The sequence below is a fragment of the Diabrotica undecimpunctata genome, chromosome 2 (genome assembly GCF_040954645.1).
Source record: "Diabrotica undecimpunctata isolate CICGRU chromosome 2, icDiaUnde3, whole genome shotgun sequence".
NCBI classification, from domain to species: Eukaryota; Metazoa; Arthropoda; class Insecta; order Coleoptera; family Chrysomelidae; genus Diabrotica; species Diabrotica undecimpunctata.
The window spans coordinates 120,180,651-120,200,974 of record NC_092804.1 but is presented as its reverse complement, the minus strand read 5'-3'; the positions used below and the strand labels follow the sequence as shown (position 1 = coordinate 120,200,974).

The 20,324-nt window shown below is 32.7% G+C and overlaps 1 protein-coding gene across 1 annotated transcript; it reads right to left on the bottom strand.

The window, feature by feature from the left end:
• Nucleotides 1-13,652: 13,652 nt before the first annotated feature.
• Nucleotides 13,653-20,078, bottom strand: LOC140433887 (uncharacterized). The gene is made up of 2 exons (XM_072521861.1): nt 19,164-20,078; nt 13,653-13,664 (listed from the first exon to the last, which is right to left on the bottom strand). Exons 1-2 carry the CDS (start codon nt 20,076-20,078, stop codon nt 13,653-13,655), a joined length of 927 nt encoding a protein of 308 aa, XP_072377962.1.
• Nucleotides 20,079-20,324: the final 246 nt, after the last annotated feature.

Genomic DNA, 20,324 nt, shown 5'->3' with positions numbered 1-20,324 from the left:
TTCTGGTCTTATTGACACCAATCAATTTACAAACGTTTTGGAAAAGGGTTGACTCGAAGTTTCGCCCTTGGTCGGAGTGGATCTCCAAGGGAACACCAAATCGGCTAAAGAATTCTTTAACAAGTACCTCTGCAACGGTAGCAGCTTCTTGATTTGGTATCGTATAGGCCTCAGTCCATTTCGTAAAATAATCCATGGCTACCAGGATATATTTATTTCCATCATTTGTCTCTGGAAGTGGACCCTCAATGTCGATTGCTACTCTTTCCATAGGACTACCAACATTTTACTGTCTCATGGGTGCCCTCTTTTTACCACCTGGACCATTACTGGTTGCACACAGTTCACATTTCCGGCACCATCTTCTTACATCATCTTTACAGTTCATACAGTACATACAGTTTACACCCAATAGAACCGTTCTCGAACCTTTTGCAGAGTCTTCGTGATACCAAAGTGTCCACCTGATGCACCGTCATGCAACTGACGCAATACTTCTGACACTTTACTTTTAGGTACAATTAACTGAAGCTTAGTTTTTGTACCATCATCGTTCTCAAAGGTTCTATACAGAAGATCATCTTTCAGCACTAGGCAATTCCATTGGCTCCAGTAACACTTGACTTCTGGACTACATGCACTAATGTCTTGCCAAGAAGGTCTTTCACTTCGACGCATCCAATCCAATACTCTTTTTATACATGGATCATCTGCTTGAGCGTCTTGTAGCTGTTCAGGCTGCCATTGATCATTAATGACGGCGGTTCGTCTCACGGGGCAAAATCGTTCTTCTAATTCAAGACAATGATTACGATTTGCACTGTATGGCCGTCTTGACTGAGCATCAGCATTTGAATGACTTTTTCCAGCCCTGTGTTCGATTTGTTCTAGCTTTCTGACTGTTGTATTATTTTCTTGAAATTTACGACGAATGTGACCTACGTCGTTACCATTCCAACATCTGGGTTCACGTCTCTTCGGCATCATGTCACGAACTACTTTGCGTACGATTTCCTCCAGACGTTTCTCGTTTTGTTCGTCGCTCTCTTCAGAGGTTCGTACTCGATAGCTCCGTGAAGCTTGACTAGCTGTTTCATGTTCTAGCGCTTCATCTAAAACTTTCGGTCTTGCTAGTCGTAAAGCTTTCTGTAGTTCAATGTCTCTTAACCCATTGACGAACGTGTCCACAGCAATTTCTTCCAAAATGTTGTCTGGTGCCTCTGGATAGGCCAACAGCGCTATACGAGCAATATTTGCTTCAAATTCTTGCAAACTCTCACTTGCTCGTTGGATTCTACTTCTTATTTGTACTTTGTAGACTTGTTGTAGATGGGCATCTCCGTAACGTTTATCTAGTCGATTGAACAAGGTCTGGTAACATTTTTCTTGGCCCTTAGGAATTGATCTTAGGATATCCGCAGCATCACCTCGTAAAGCAGCAGTCAAGGAAACAGCTTTTTCTTGTTCTGTCCAATGATTGGCTGTCGCAATAGCTTCAAATTGTCTAAGGTATATGGACCAAGAGGACTTTCCATCAAATGGTGGCAATTTGAATCTCATATGATGTGTCATTTCGTCTCTCGGTGATTCTTCTTTCTCTACCGGATCTAAGGCTACTGTATTAACTGGTGGTAGCGCTTTCGTGTTACTTATCATGGTCTCTAATTGTTTGATCTTCTCTTCTACGTCTCCTATCTTGTCGTTTACATTTTTCTGTATCTTATCGAATTTTCTCGAGACTTCTTCAAATTTCTCATTATTTTGAATACATATTTGTTTAATTATTTGTGAAGTCTCGTCGAATCTTCTAAATACATTTTCGAATATTTCATCGAATCTTTTGGGAACATTCTCTAATTTATTATCATCTCTTTTAGAAGATTCTTGTATCATTTGAGAGACGTTTTCAAATTTCTCATCATTTTTTCTGAAACTCTCTTTGATCTTCATTAAAACTGCTTCTTCTGCTGACTGAAAATGGAATGTCTCTGGGTCATCTCCATTGACTGTAACGAGATTAAATAAAACGAGCGGTTCGAATTTATATACATATATTTATTTATAACTTTACAGTTCGGTAGTATCTTAACAACTAACTCTATTTCTAACATTGTTACCTATATATACCAAAAGTATTATGTTCGAGAATATTCTGACGTAGTCCCACCTCTAATTCGCCTACGTGACCGGTTATTCTCGCTCGCACTCGATACACCGCGAAGCTTCGAGAAGAGTATTAGAGATGCAATGCAACCGTCACCTGGGCCATGCCGAGAGCATGTTCGTAACAGTGTATATATATATATATATATATATATATATATATATATATATATATATATATATATATATACAGTGTGACCCATTTAGATTGGAAACACCTCTATAAAATTTGAAGTTGTTAACCGATTTTAACCAAACTTTTTTTTTAATGTCATGTAATAAAAGGTCTATCGCAGGACATAATACGAAATATTTAGTTAAATTTTCAGGGCATTCTACGATACTTTTTCTTCGTCGAAAATGGAGAATTTGTATTAGCGATTTTTTTATTGAAAAAATTTCTACGCCACTGGATTTAGAGTGGCTTCAAATACCTATGACAAAAATTTCAATCAAATATATTTATTAATAACGAAGTTATGACAACTTAAAATTTTAAAACTCACTAAGCTACGAGTCAAAAAAGAACACCCTGTATCAACAGATAACCCTAAAACTAATTATTTTTCAAATAATTTTAATAATAAACCACTACTAGACAAAAAAATGTTTAAAATAGCATAAAACTTTAATGCAAGTAACGCACTTACATTATTATTAACTTTACATGCTACAACTTAAATCTCAGTTGCCATGACAACGATATTACTGTTTGACATTATTTGTGTCATACAAATTTCAGTGCTAAACCATAGATAAATTACACCTAGATTGGTAACAGGGATAGCCAAGGTCAAATCATGTTCGGATTAGGCGCCCATTCGCTTGGTGGCGCTGCTAGTCTCGTTCCTGCACGGAGTGAGTGTGCTTTGATCAAGTCAAAGTTGAGTTTAGACAAATACGGCGCCATATTTGTATTTGTTTTATTTTTTATAATTTATTTTATAATTTAAAATTTTTTGTATAAATAGTGCAAAATCGTACAATTTTCGACGATTTTTTATTATGGAATCGAACACATTACATGGAATAACAATGTAGAGACGAAGAACTGAACAAAAAAGATGTGTTCCAGATTGCATGGATACTACCAAAGAATATAGACGCTTAAGCGTCTATATTCTTTGATACTACTTTTTTAAGTCCAGGACATTATATGGATATGTTTGATAAATGGGTGAATGCTGTTAAGAGCCCTAATTAGAGAATGCTGCAAAAGAAACTATTTATAACAATTTTCGTGTATGCGCTAGTCATTTTAAAGAGGAAGATATAGTCAATGTTGGAAATAGCGGTATTACGAGAACAGCCGTTCCGAGTTTGTTTTTACCAGGACCAGGTAAGAACTATTATACCACTGACCTATATTCTTATTCACATTATATCTGACCTTTTACTATAAAATTAGTGTATAAATTTAACCTAAAATTATATATTATAAAACCAGTCTTACTTAGCTTAGTATTTGAATTATTTGTAGGTGGTGGTTCAACAACTATCTTAAAAAGCATCACCTTAGAGAGGGTTCGGCATAAATTTCTACAGGTGTGCGCCTTTCAAAGTTGGATTAGATTAGCAGACCATGACTACACTATCATGGAGAGGTCTATGAGCTTGCCCGCTTTAAGTATGAGGAGGGATCTGTCCCTCTCTTGTGAGTGAGATTGGTCTTAGAGTACCATATTATAATACCATGGTTTGCCTCATCTATGTACTTTTAATGTTCCATTTTGTAAAACAACCTATGGTGCTAATAGCCCACTGAATAGATACTTATCTTTGTTAAACAACCTAAATGTAAATGTATTTAATATGTCCCTCAATAAATATATAAATATTAGTAGAAGAGTTACTGGTACCATAGAGTTTGGAAACTTAACTGTGTAAAATACTTCATGTTTTTATTATAACTAGGTAATACTTTACATATTTTTTTATTTTTGTTATGTTATTTTTCCATCTTTATTGTTTGTGCTGGATTTTAGAATCATAGAACTAACTGTTGGGTTTATAGGTTTTAAAATGTCATTACATCTTTAATTATATATATATATATATATATATATATATATATATATATATATATATATATATATATATATATATCTGTACCTTGGTGCTAAAACAACCAATGTCAAAATTTCTTGTTTTGAGTAATTCAGGTTTAAAGATTTGTCTAAAACTTTCGTATTTTTTTACTTCGCTTCAGTTATACTTGGCTCTTAGTCATTTTGGCAACTTTAAGGTGATTTATACCTGATTGTTTTTCTGGCTCTTACCCTAATTTATTTTAATTGGTTAGTTAAAAAATATTGACATTGGTTGTTATTGCATTGAAATATTTACTACATGAAATAAGTAATAACCCCTTAACTGATGACATTGGTTGTTAATGTCAATGTGTTTTTTCGTCAAAACCCGCAGTGTATTGGACTCAGTAATGAAATATAAGCAATCAATTATTAGAAATTTATAGAATAACAATTTTTTTATTAAAAATTAAAAAAAAAAACAAAGTGTTTTCTCTGTTCTATAATATTAGGTATAGAAGATACATATTACTGAAACATTACTTATTATTGAAACCAACATAACATATTATAATTTACACTAGCTACATACATATTATCAACTTAGCAAAATCATCTTCTGATTCTCCATTTTCCCCATCACCAGCAGTTTTCAGAGATTGAAAAAAAAGATGACTGGCGGGGTTGATGTATTTTAACAAACTGCATATGTCATCAATTTTTTTATCCAGCGGTCGCGGCTCTGCGTACCTGGGCAGCAAATCCCTATTATTAGAGGACGACCTCTGTCTTCTTCTGTTGATGTCAAAAATTTTAAATTCCTCCTTTTCGTCGTAACTTAATTTGTATTTTATCACCCCTGGTTCGCCTTTATTGAATTGGAGCCACTGTAATTTAAACCATGGCACTTTTTATTTTTCCATATTTTCTTTTTTGTGGATAAAAGTGGTTTTTAACAGCTTCTTGAAATCCAGAAAGTCATTCATGATCATTTCCACGAAATTTAGCTGTTTGCCCACAGATCTGATAAAATTTGCCCAATCATGAGGTACTTCAATTTTCATGTTTGTCTTCTTTTTCTCTCTCTCAATTAGAGCATGGATGGTGTCGGCTTCCATGTGGGAATGACCAGGTTCTAAAAACCTGGTCATTTTGGTTTATTGTCATGAGATTGTGTGCAAAATCATTATCTTTATTTTGTACCAATCTTATCATAAAAAAACTGAACATTACCGCAACATAAATATTCCTGTTTTGTCCTTGGCAGGTGTCGCTGAAAAAGTTTACCACTTCAGTGCAAGTTGGGAGGCTCTGTAGGTAGACCCAAAGATAAGAGGCTATTTCCTGGCCGCCACGCTCCGCAACGGACTCATCCCACATGTAACAAATTGGAGTAGCTTTTTTTATTTGATACGGTGTAAAATGTAAGGTTGTATGTCCATAAGGATCGTTTATAAAAAGATACACTGTTATTTAGAAAGGGAGTAGGTAGGCACTTTTCTAAGTCAAAACTGGCAAAAGCCATTTTCTCGTCATGTAGGGACATTTCCTTATCTTAGATAAGACGTTTCAGCAAGGGTAAGGTGTACCTCACGTTGCTAGATAATTTCAATATTAGGATTAGGCTGTTGCAGCTGCAATTTAAATTTATCGCACTTTTCGCAAGTGTCGTTATAAGGGCGTTTAAATGATAAATTAAAATTTTCAACAAAAATATTTCGATAAGCCGACTCTTTTATTGTTGAGATAACTCCTTGCTCAATGCAGTAGTCTTGGAACAGCCTAAACATTTTTGAAATAGAAAGGTAATTCAAAAGATACTTTTTACTGGTTCTCTCTCGTGAATAGTGGCTTTCCACTGCTGGGAACATTAATATATGAGCCATAATTCTCTCTTTCTCTAAGGTGCATATTTTGGGCTGCTTTCCATGTCTTCCTCTCTTATCAGGGGGGCACATATTAGTTCCTGTTTCTCTTTTTTTACAACTATCATTCTAATTTTCATTAGACTTATATCAAGGGTATTCAAGAACATCGTCTGACATACCTCAACTCCTGCAGTTGGCGAAGGAAATAAACATACTTTCTAGAAAATTTTCTTCTGCTACTTTCTCCGTGTGAACGCAATCGTTCTGTTTGTTTTTCGTGTTCTGTAACACTGGAACTCAGAAACTGATAAACTTCCTAAAAAATACGGTTTCTACTTTCTTCGGTAATCAGCTCTTTACATTTTTTTTTTTGCAATTGCATGGTGATTTTAGAGACTTTGCTGACAACCAAAGTCGATATTGGTTGTTATTGCATAAAGATAAACTGATCTGAATCGAAACTAAAGAAACCAATGTACACTCTGACTTGACATTGGTTGTTCTTGCACTAAATTGCGATAAAAGTAAATAACCAAAGTATACATTGGATGTTATAGCATTAAAAATATTTCTATATAATAATGACATTGGTCTATCAGTTATACTCCACCTCTAAAATGGCACTAGTTGAGACATTGGTTGTTCTTGCACAATATAAAGGACACCGTATTGCACCCGTTGCGATGAAAAACCGAAAATCTCAATTTTTGACATTGGTTGTTTTAGCACCAAGGTACAGATATATATATATATATATATATATGTATGTATGTGTACATGCATGTGTTTTGTGTACATAATATATTTTTATTTCACATTATTTAATTGTATTATCTTAAAATACTGTGTACTTAACCACTAAGTTGTAACACTTAATCGGCTTGTCCCGTATATTAGCCTGCATCCACATAGACAGCGGTAAGGCGTTCAGAGTTATGAATAAATAAATTTGAATGTGTTGACAGGGATCTTTCCTATTCTGTTGATGACAGGGATGGGATGTCTGATCTTAAGATGACATACTGGTGAAAAAATCTGTTGATTGTAATTGTGTTTGTCATTTCAGGCATAAAAACATTATTATCCTCTGTTGTTTGGAGTTTATACTGAGCAAATAAAGTTACTATATCAGGTTTTAGCAAAGCTTACATTCTGGGTGAAAACTTTAAGCATACCTTAGAAATAAATTATTTACCTTATCCATTGTTCTTTTTTTTTGTTCGTTTTTTCTATTTGCTATCATTCGGTTATTCCTCATTCTTGGGTTTTCTTTTTGCAAGAAGCAATATTTTGCTAATCTAATCAAAATCATAATTTTGTTGATAACCAGAATATTTTTCTGGAACTCATATTATGATTCTGATTATAAGAATAAAAGTATTATCATATAAATATATAACATATAGTATGAGTATAAATGTATATAAACTTCTTTCTAGAACTAAATCATTTAATTGTTCTGTTTCCAACTTAGCAGGGTCCTTGAGTTCTCTCTTTCTGTGAGTAGAACGCCAGACTGTAAGAGTTTTCACTGACCACTGATAGTGTGTGTTATTGCATTAGGATGAAAGTACTACAAAAAACTCAGAATGTCTGATGGCTGTCTGTTGCTTATTAGGCTTTAATTTGACATTAGAATTACAAAAAAAATATTTAAATACTGACAAGTTCCTGTCACAACATTTAGAACACTAAATTATACTACATTCTCCCGTCCCTATTTTTGAACAAAATATTGCAACTATTTTGGTTTATTTTTAGCTCCAGCTGATTTACAGCTAGAATGAAAATCTGAATTTTCCAATCTTGGTTCATCATTATCATCAGGTTTTTGAACAGGTAAATTTTCTGTCTCATCTGGTATTTATTTAGTAGTGCAATTCTCTAGTGTGTTATTTGGACCTTCATCATTATCTTGATTCAATAATATAACAATTCAACAGTAAACTTCTTATATAGTGCAGAGCACATGGTAAAGCAGTTTTCCATTAAGTGAATTCTAAATTTTTGGTTTTCTATGCTAGATTCACCAATTTCCATATAACTCATTGTATTTTTCGACTTAACCATTTTCTTCATGATTATATGGTGTTGTTCTACTTGAATATATTCCTTAAGAGTGTAGATAATTAATAAATTCTTGTGAAGTAAAGCTAGTTCTCCTTGTTAGATTTGATATATACCGTCATTCTATATAAACCAAATAGTGATTTAATCTGTAATTGGTTAGAATTGCTTTTCTACCAGATAATGTCTGCATTTTTTTAAATACTTCAACTCATTTGCTTTTTTTTCAATTGCATAATGTTTTTATTCAGAATCTGTGAGGGTATGTGTGAAAAAAGCAATTGGTTTTCCAGATTGATTGCTTCGCTTATGTAATCGTAGATTAATTTTTTAAAAGCATGTACTTATCTTTACCTTCTAGGGATTTATCTTTAGATTCATTGCTTTCTAAAAAATTCTTGAATGTTATATACTTACTAATGTTTGAATTCTTTGGTGGAAGTTTGACAGTTTGGACCAGCCTCTAGTTTATCTGGTCTAAAGTACTTCCCCATTGTAAATTTATGCGAATAAAATTGTAGTAAAATGTCTTTTGCAGAATTAGGCTTTTATTCACATAAAACTTGATAAGAATGACAAAACAATTATTTAAATACTGACCCGTTCTTGTCACAACATTAGGAAAACTAAATTATACTACACATGGCTTGTATTATTAATATTTCTTGTAACACATATAACATTTCTTGTAACATTTTTATAAATAAAGATTTTATTCTATATTTTATTCTGTAATTTTTTTAACCACTTTGGCATTTTAATGTAATGGAAAATAAATATAGTCCCAACATAACAAGAAAACCCAAAAAGTATACGAAAAATATTTATTATCGTATAGGATAAGGATTTTTCTTGTTATTTTAGGATTATATCGATTTTCCTTTACTTTAAAATGAGTTCACAGTCCTAGGTAATATTACTAAACTTTTGAATTTAGCGCCATGTATATATAGTTATGCGCCCGATCACTAGGTGATGCGCCAATCATTGTTTTATTCCTTAACACGGAAGTTTCAATGCTAGGTGGTAGTGTGCTATGTGCTAAACTCGGTTCGCTAATCCCAGTCCGAACTGTCTAGTGAATTTAGTAATTATTTTTTTGCGAAGTTAGTTACTTTTTGACAGACTAAAAGTGGCTGGAAATTACTATACAACCAAGCACCCGTACTCATAGCCAATATTAATAGTAAACAAACTAAATAGTAAATAAAATAGAACTTTGCGAATTACCGACAATCAATATTTATTTATCTGCACCATATAATAAATAGTTATGTTAAATTATAACAACTAAATATATATTTTTTAAATATATACTACCCAAAATTTGATGGGTTTAGTATACACTTCGACTATTTAGAATAATTCTTCTTTTTTTAAAGAAAGAAGTCTGTAATAGCAGGATACTTGAGCTATTAATACTGAGAAGTAGGAATTGTTGTGTTGTAGGTTTCCGACAATGAATCTGTCAAAATTTGTCCGAGCTAAGCGAATGGAGTTTAGCATAAATTTATGCATAATATCTGCAACAATATTTACTTCAAATTCTTTTAATAATATTTTGTGCCATGGCGGCAAGATAAAGTTTGAGAGAAAAAATTGAAATTATACGTCTTTTGGGAGATAACGATAGAAGTGACAGGGAAGTTTGTACAATATTTAATGACAGACATGTGGATCGTCCTAATATTAGCTGCGGTACGGTAAACAAAATAAATAGAATATTTAATGAATATGGTGCAGTATCAAAACTAATTTTAAAAAATAACCCGTTACAAAGAAGAAGAGTATATGATCAAATTATTTTAGATCATTTCAGAAATAACCCAAATGCCAGTTTAAGGAATGCTAGTTTATATTTGAATGTGCCTCGAGAGAGTATTCGGCGATGTCTTAAGGTAAATAATATTAAACCTTTCAAACCAAAATTCTTACACACATTACAAGAAGGCGACGAAGCAAAACGTTAAGAATATTGTTTATGGACCCAAGGGGAATATTTAAACAATATAAATTTTCTAAAAAACGTGTTGTTTACTGACGAACCCACTTTCATTACAAATGGAGTAGTATCATCACAGAATTGTCGCTATTGGACAGCAGATAATCACCATTGGGTAATAAACTGTAAAAGCCAGTATTCTCAAAAAATCAATGTCTGGTGTGGTATACTGAACGAGCGAGTTATTGGTCCTTTCTTTTTTGAAGAAAACTTGAACTCACAGAACTTTTTAGAATTTTTAAACACCGACTTGTGGGATGCTATGCATGAGCTCCCAATTAATGAACGGTTAAATTTGTATATCCAGTTAGATGGGTGAAAAATGAATGAAAATTTTCCGAACCGTTGGATAGGCCGGGGTAGTCCGTTGATAGATTGGCCACCCAGATCTCCAGATCTCACAATTTTAGACTTCTTGCTCTGGGGAGTTATCAAACAAAAAGTTTACCAAACCCGTGCAAGAGACGTAAACGAACTTCGTGCAAGAATTCGACATACATGTGCAGAAATTACTCCCCAACAACTAAGAAATTTAATTAGAAATATTCATAAACGCTACGACAAATGTATCCAATTAGATGGTGGATTGGTAGAGAGAGGCAACTAGGATTTAAACTAAAATTATGTTTCCATGTTTCTGTTAATACAGAGTATTTTTTTAACGTTAATACAGAGTGTTTTTTTCTTAGTGAGTTTTAAAATTTTAAGTTGTCATAAGTTTGTTATTAATAAATATATCTTAATAAAATTTTTGTCATAGCTATTTGAAGCCACTCTAAATCCAGTGGCGTAGAAATTTTTTTAACAAAAAAAATCGCTAATACAAATTCTACATTTTCGACGAAGAAAAAGTATCGTAGAATGCCCTGAAAATTTAACTAAACATTTCATATTTTGTCCCGCAATAGACCTTTTATTACATGACATTAAAAAAAAATTTGGTTAAAATCGGTTAACAACTTCAAATTTTATAGAGGTGTTTCCAATCTAAATGGGTCACACTGTATATATATATATATATATATATATATATATATATATATATATATATATATATATATATATATATATATATATATATATATATATATATATATATTGAAATGAATAGAATATAGGAGAAAGAAAAATAGTGTTTAAAAGGTTAATTTACAAGTTATATACTACATAATATTAGATATTAAAAGTATTTGGTTATTTTAATAAGTTATATACTAGAGAATTTTATAAAAATTATTTATGTGAGGGCATTTTTAAGAAATTAGCATATAAAAAGAATTTTTTTTGTAATTATAATGTTGTAAATATATTTAAGTGAGCCATGTGATTAGGCAACCAGATATACATACTCTCCAAGTGACATTTTAAATAATAATTAGGAATATAAAGTGGGGTTATAAGAATATGTTAGTTTAAAATGTTTAATTTATATATAGTTACTGATTTAAGTGTATATTCTGATCTGAAAAGCCTAAATGTCAACAAAATTCTCGATAGAACAGTAAGGAATTCTCTAGATCACCGGAGATGGCTTTGTTTGCGAAATGGACTGTTCCAGAAAATTCAGACATGTAAGAAATAGAACAAAATCGAACAGGATTTCTTGCTAGATGATTCTGGAACATGGAAAAAGATATAAATACCAGGTGATTTGGATTCAAGGCATCAGTTATGAGTTACAGTTACTATGAGGCCAGTTTTAGTATGAAAGTTAGTTAGAGTCAGTCAATCAGTAAGTCAGAAGGTCCAATTGTTCAATATAGTGAGTTAAATGAAGATTAAGAAACAGTATAAAGAAAATATTATTGAAGATTAAAAATTATGTTATGTATAAATGGTGATTGGATAATGCAAGAAATATTAATTGAAATTAAAATTATATAATATATTTGGTGATTGGATATTTGTATACTGAAAAGAAGAATAAATATAAATGCTGTTTGCTGGTTTGCTTGGTGGTTTATAAATGCTTAAGAAGAAATATATTTTAAATTGGTGGAAGCTGATAATTGAAAAAAGTAATTTCACAAAAACAAGGATAACCGAAGCACGAAGACATTGAGTGGTGATTAGAATCTATATAGTGGAAAACAGTTCATTTAGGCATTCAGTGACAGAAAGGTACAAAATTGTGTTAATATAATTTAGTTAGTGTCATAACAATTTCAATTTTGAAGATAGTTTGTTTAAATTTTACATTGTCTATAGAATTTAATTAGTTTCATAAGAATTTCAATTTAAAGATAGTTTATTTTAAATTTACATTGGCTAGGTTAGATATATATTGTGTTTCATAATAGATATAATAAAGATAATTTAAAAAAGTACTTACAAACTAATTTTTTGAGAACCGCGATAAAAACTCTATATATATTATTAAAAATACTCATTGCTCATCATTCACAAACAATACATCATAACAATATATATATATATATATATATATATATATATATATATATATATATATATATATAATATATACATATATATATAATTATAATGAACACATTATTATCTGTATGGTTTGAAAATAAATATACAAAAAACCAAAGTAATGATCATCGATAGAAAAAAGAAAAAACCAAACAGAGATAAGAAACAAGAATTGAAACCTCTCCATTGAGGAGAGACCACTTTAAGAAGAAGAATGTAAAATTTTGTTAAAAATGAAAAAAATAGAAAAACGTATTTAATCTTTCTTAAAGAGAGTCGTAATGAAAATAAAATCTTTTTTTAAGAACCACAATGACACCTTTGGTATTACTGTCTACTCTAATTACACTCAAAGGGTAGTTTATTTACGGTTTACTTTATTTGTGTTTCAGCAGATGCATCCAGCAGTGTGGATGATTTAGAATTCTTCATTCTGAACAAATTTATGGTTATAGGGGAAAAACTATTTTTGAAATTCTTGAAACATTTTTTATCAAAATAACTGAAAATTATCAAAAATTACTAAAGAACAAAAAGTTAACATTTTTTTACTTTGGTAGCTTTTTTTTTATTTTGGTAGCTTACAAATTAACCATGATATGATTATTTAAAATTCAAATTAGCATTTTTAGATTTTGGAGTATTGCTGACGTGTATATTATATGTACCTATACTAATTCAAATGGTGAGAAGCAACATCGTACAGCTTGTTTCATTTGCTTTGGTGAAAGTGGGACATCTACACAAATTTCAAAAGGTTTGTACTGTGAAATAATGAAATACATGCAGTTTCTAAGGGCTCGACATTTAAAAAATGCAAAAAAAATAAAATACTTTTAAGATACTTGAAAAGATTTTATCGAAACAAGGCAGTATGAGTCAATTGTTAAGAGAACCAACAAAAACACTGCGGTGAAATTATCAACCCTAGTTCCTACAGTGAATGCTCCCAACGAACGTATTAAAAGATGCTATTACCAAGTTCAAGTTTGGCTTGGAAATAAAAACATTAGTCCAACTGATTGGGGATTGACTACCGTAGAGATATTCCATCTTTGCAACCCCAGACTCAAAAACAATCATGCATCAGATGAACTTCTGAAAATGATATTTTACAATAATTACAAAAAAGGATACGACGCGTCATTTAGTTGCCGTAAAGTTGGGCTGTATTGCAACACCACTTGCTGTGCATGTGTTTGTCAAAACTGTCAGAATTATACTCCAATAATGGATATCAAAAAAGAAGAAAACAAAAACACCGATCCACAAGGAATCTACGTTCCTGTATTTGGCTGTATACCATATATTAAAAAATTAATTAAAATCCTTTGTAAAAGGTATATATTTAAAAACCCAAACGGGCTGTGTTAGACAGAACGTTTTCGGAATACATCATTCCATCATCGGTGTCTAGGAGTACATGAATGTAGCCACTAAATATATGGGTAAAAACCCGTTAACAAATAATTAGTTACATTTGTTCGACATTATATCTTATAAATACTTATGATGTTAAAGTTACCGTTGGATTAGGTAACATGGCGACATATGACTCCACGTTGAAGTTGCAAGTCCTGAGACGGTGTGTCTACGAGGACTTTATGGAAGCAACTCTGTACACGCTACATTCATGTACTCCTAGACACCGATGATGGAATGATGTATTCCGAAAACGTTCTGTCTAACACAGCCCGTTTGGGTTTTTAAATATATACCTTTTACAAAGGATTTTAATTAATTTTTTAAAAACACCGATATTGATGATGATTTTTAATCAAATTATATAATCTAATGTTACGATTAAAACGCCAATATGGGATAATAGTAGAATTACCCGGATGGACTTAACGGTGGACTACTGAATTATCCGAGCATATTGGATAAAGTCACATATTTGTGAACATTTCGTTGTATTCTGGATTTATCCGGTTAATAATATATTATCCTATTCAAATAAATAACCGTTTCTAATTCGAACTAAATATGAATGATTTTTATTTTTATATCTTTTGGTCAATGATTGTGTAGTAGATTCTGAGTAAAGAAAAGATAGCAAATACAATTTAAATTTAGTAGTGTTTTTTATACCCAAGTTCAAAATGCGCTGCTTTATCAATTTGACATTGGATATATCTAGAATGACTCGGATAAATCAAGAAGTTATTAATCATCTTTGTCTTTTATCCAGCCAATTTGGATAGTATGCAAAGTATCCGGGCAAAACTCTAGTTTCATCCAATTTCGGGGTTTACCCGTAACCTACCTATAATATTGACCAATTTTGTTTTTTTCACTTTCATGTAAAATAAATTATTTTACTTTCAATTAAATATATAACGAATAATGTTTACAATTTTTCTTCCATATTTTTCATTATTTTTTTATAAGATTTTTAAAAGATGTTTTCATATACTTTTTTATAAGGGATGATTAATAAGGGTTGAAAAAAATGAAAAAGAAATATTTAAGTTAAATGTGATAAATATATATATATATTCATGTTAAATTTATATATAAAATTGAATTTTATATAATTAAAAGTATCAAATTGTATTACAGTTTTTTCCTTTTTTTTGTCATAAGCGATGATTGTAATGGTTGAAAATTAGGGATATGAAATATTTTAAGACAATAAAATATGCCAATCATTATAATTAATGTCATTAAATTGTTTGTTTCTTATCCTATATTAACAGGGGTGCTTTATAAGGGATGAAATAAGTTAAAAAGGATTGAAAAATTATAAATAGTATATTGAAGAATCAAAAACCTTAATTCGAGATTAAAAAATGTTTTTCAAATTATTACATGCTTCATTTTCCACTTTTATTGGTTTTTTGAAAAAAAAAAGGGCAATTACACCCTTAGAGACAATACGCTTATAGCGACATAGGGTAGATTTTTATGTGGAGGGCAAGTAATCTTGTTTCCAAAATTTTATAGAAATCGATGCGTCTTCAAAGAAATTGAAGGTTATATCTCATTTTTCCCTTGGTAGACTGGACTACGCATACTCATTCACTTTTTAACATATGAGTTTAACCTTAACGTAATGAGTTCACATACTCAAGAAATCAAAGTATTTATCATTAATAATATTGATATTTTACTAGTTGAAGAGACACAATATTAAATTCAAAAAACAATAAGGCACCTGGACCAGATGAAATCCCGTCAGAAATACTCAAATTACTGGATGAAAGGGGAATTTCAGCACTACACAAAATATTTAACTTAATTTATGAAACTGGCTGCTATCCTCAACAGTGGTTACGCTCTACCTTTATTCCCCTATCCAAGAAAGTCAATGCAAAAAGATGTGAGGATCACAGACTCATTAGCCTGATGAGTCACACTTAAAGATATTCTTAAAAATACTACATCAAAGATTATACAAAAAATGTGAATGGGCCATCAGTGACTCCCAGTTCGGGTTTAGGCAAGGTTTAGGAACACGAGAAGCAATAGTAGCAACACAGGTGCTGGTCCAAAATTGTTACGATCAGAAGAAGGATGTGCTCCTATGCTTTTTAGATTACCAAAAAGCGTTTGATCGTGTCCAACACCACAAGTTAATGCAGATCCTCAAGAAAGTTGATATAGACCAAAAAGACATAAGATGCATTGAAAACTTGTACTGGCATCAAACGGCACAGTTAAAAATAGACAATTCTATATCCAAACCCATACATGTAAGAAGGGGCGTTCGACAGGAATGTGTGCTTTCCCCTCTTTTATTTAACATTTATTCGGAAGCCATATTTCAAGAGTCTTTGGAGGATGCAAAGATGGGAATCAAAGTGAATGGAGTATTGATCAACAACATACGATATGCTGATGATGGTGTCTTAATTTGTGACAACATAGTCGATCTTCAACAACTTGTCACTATAATCGGAGAATACAGTAAGCGAATGGGATTAGAGATTAATACCAAAAGAACCAAATTTATGATCATCTCCAGAAACTTGGATGCACTTGAAAACTCTACCATAACACTGAATACTAAGTCCATTGAAAGAGTGAGTAAATTTAAATACCTGGGATCGTGGCTTTTTGAAGACTGGGCATCGAACAGGGAAGTAAAATGTCGCATTGAGCAAGCTCGACAAGCTTTCGTAAAATTCAAGAAGGTACTGACTTGTTCAGAATTCGATCTTCAACTGAGACTAAGGTTTACTAAGTGCTACGTGTGGTCAGTGCTACGTGTGGTCAGTGCTGCTATATGGCGTAGAGGGCTGGACACTCAAAACGAGGGATATAAACAGATTAGAAGCTTTCGAAATGTGGCTCTATCGCCGTATCCTAAAAATATCATGGACAGCGAAAATCACAAATATAGATGTCCTTAAAAGAATTAACCAAGAACGCCAACTTTTCGAAACCATCAAGAAAAGGAAAACGGCGTATCTAGGTCACATCATGCGAAATGAAAAATACCTGTTCCTCCAACTTATAATCGAGGGCAAAATTGAAGGCAAGAGAGGAATGGGACGCAAGAAAATTTCCTGGCTCCGAAACATAAGGTAATGGACAGGGATTAACGACATACAATCTCTGATACATATTGCAAGAAATAGAGAATTAATGGAAAATGTGATCGCTAACATCCATTAGTGGATTTGCATCTGAAGAAGAAGAAGAAGAGACACACTTTACAAGTAAAAATTACCTAATATATATATATATATATATATATATATATATATATATATATATATATATATATATATATATATATATATCGGTTTCAAAACGTCTTGCGTCGTTGTCCGATGCCTAATTTCCACGAATTTCTATCATTCCATTGTTCTTCGGTCAAGTCTCGGGAGCTCATTGCCTTTGTTATTCCCTCCTTCCATGTTCTTTTTGGTCTTCCTCGTTTCTTACGATTTGGTGGTATCCATTTCATGGCGATTTTTGGTAGTCTTGTTTCTGGCATTCTTTGAACATGGCCATACCATATAAGTTGTTTCCTTTCTATGTCTGTTGCCAGTGATCCATCTACCCCCATCCGATTTCTTATTTCATCGTTTCTAATTCTGTTTGCTCTAGATATTCGAAGTGATCGTCTAAATACATCCATTTCTGTTGCTTCGAGTTTTCTTTTATTGCTTTCTGTTAGTCTCCATGTCTCTGTACCATAGGTTAAGCTGGTTTTTATGAGAGATTCATATATATTGTATTTTCGTCTTTTACCAATTTCTGAGCTCCAAAGAACTCCGTTAAGGCATCCAATTGTTCTACGGGCCTGGGTTATTCGTTTTCTAATTTCCCTATTGTCTGTGCCTGTGGTGTCGAAATCAATTCCTAGGTAGGTATATTCAGTGCAGAATGCAATTTCGGTTGTGTCCATCTGAATGTTGGATAGTTCTGCGCCTATTGGGAGATATTTTGTTTTTTGTGTATTGAGTTCTAAACCCCACTTCTTGTATTCTTCCTGTAGTTTTATGGCCATATATGTCAGGTCTTCTTTATCGTTGGCTATAAGGACTTGATCGTCTGCAAACTGTAGGGTATATAGGCAAGTTTCTCCCAGGTCAATGCCCATTCCTCTGCACTTTCTTTTCCACTGATACAGTGCTTTCGCCACGTAGATTTTAAACAATGTGGGGGATATGCAACACCCCTGCCGGAGTCCCTTGTTTACAGGAAATTTTTTTGAAAGTCTATTTCCAATTTTTATTCCCGACGTTGATCCTTCATACAGCTGTTTAAGGGCGTTAATTACTGTGTGGTTAATGTTTGTTTTCTGCAAAACTTTCCATACCTTTTAGGGGGTACAGTATCATAGGCCTTCTGAAGGTCTATAAACATAAGGTGGGTTTCTTGATTGGTACTTGATCTTTTTTCTATTATTTGTTTCAAAACAAACACATTATCGGTGCAGCTCCTTCCCGCTCTAAAGCCAGATTGTTCCTCTTCTTCTTGTTCCTTATATTCTTGTTCGATAATGTCTCGAAGTATCCTTCCATATAGGCGACTTAAGGTACTGGTTACTGATATACCTCGATAGTTTGAGCAGTCCAGTTTACTTCCCTTCTTATGTATAGATGATATGAAGGATACTTTCCACTCATGCGGGACTGGTGCACCGTTTAGATATTGGTTTATACACCAGGTTAATCGTTCAAACAGTTTGTTAGTACCGCATTTGATTAGTTCTGCTGAAATTCCCTCCGGACCTGCAGCTCGACCATTTTTTAGTAGTTGTATCGTTTTTATGACAGTCCTCTCATCGATGTTTATCGTTTCTCCCTGTATGTGTATTTCAGTTGGAGACATTTCTCTATATTCCTCTCTGTTTTCTGTTAATAGATTTTCGTAATGTCGGATCCAGTTCTCTGTTGTTATTAATTGTATGTTTGTTTCTCTTTTTTCATTTGATTTAACTTTTGTCAGGAATTTCCACGTCTCTGTACATTTTCTACCTCCCATATATGTGTCTATCTCTTTGCATTTTTTGTCCCACATTTCTCGTTTAGCTGTGTTTACTAGTTGTCGTGTTCTTCTTTTAATATCTTTGTATTCTTCTCTATCCAACTCCTGTTTTGTATTTAGCCATTTGTGGTATGCTTTTTTCTTCCGAAGTACTAGTTCTTCAATTTCTTGATTCCACCAAAGTTTTTTACTAGCGGAATTAGTTTTTAGTCCAATGGCCTCCTCTGCTGCTTCTTTGATGCTACTCGTTATGTTTTCGTAAATTTGTTCTACTGACTGGTCTTCTATATTATGTAGCAACTTTTCGTCTAATCTGTGCTGGTATAGGTTTCTTGTGCTTTCGTTGATAAGGCTGTTTAAGTTATATCGTTTGTTCGTTATCACTTCTGTTTGTTGAGGTTCCTCATTAACGTTATTGTCCTTGTTAGATTTAAAAGGAAATACCATTTTTGTCCTAACTATATAGTGGTCGGAACCACACGTCGGTCCTCTAAGTACTCTTACATCATTCACTTTTAAGGTAGTGCTTTGTTTGACTATTACATAGTCAATGATCGATTTTAGATTCCTTGTATGTTGTACCCATGTGTATTTGTGAATATCCTTGTGTTTATAGAAGCCGTTCATTATTCTCAGAGTATGACTCTGACACACTTGGATCAGCCTTTCTCCATTGTCATTCAGGTTTATTTCACCGTAGGGACCGATCACCTTACTGTTTATTCTTTGACCCACCCGGCTATTCAGATCTCCCAGTATTATCAGTTCTCGTGACTTTCCTATGTTGGTGATTATGTCGTTCAATTTTTCGAAAAACTCGTCCTTATTTATGTTGATATTAACACGTATGATGTTTTCGTCGATTGTCTCGAAATCAGTTATTTTGTGTTTGAATTTTTTGTGTATCATTACAGAGACTCCTCTCTTTGCTCTTTGGTGTTTTGGGATGCCACTGAATATGTGTGTATAGTTATTTACAGTTTCTGTGCCAGTTCCTTTTTTCTTAGTCTCCGTCAAGACTACTATATCCATGTTGGCGTTTTTCAGTTCATGAATAACTTCTTCCATTTTTACTCTTATTCCCTGGACATTCCATGTACCAATATTCAATATCCGTTTCCGTAGCTTGTGTCTTTTTCCATATAATCCGTCCGAAATTCCGAGGCAAGCATTAGGCTTTTTAGTAATTTCCAGTTTTTACAAGTGACAGGGAACTGGCCTGACGCCTAAACCCCCAACCTGGAGGACCAGGTAATTTTTCCTCAAGGTTTCCTTCCTCTAGATCGACTGTCTTTCGGGACTTTAGAGATCGAT

Bases quoted from the DNA above. Each gene is read 5' to 3' on its own strand.
- LOC140433887 (XM_072521861.1), bottom strand. From the start codon at position 20,078: ATGGAAGAAGTTATTCATGAACTGAAAAACGCCAACATGGATATAGTA.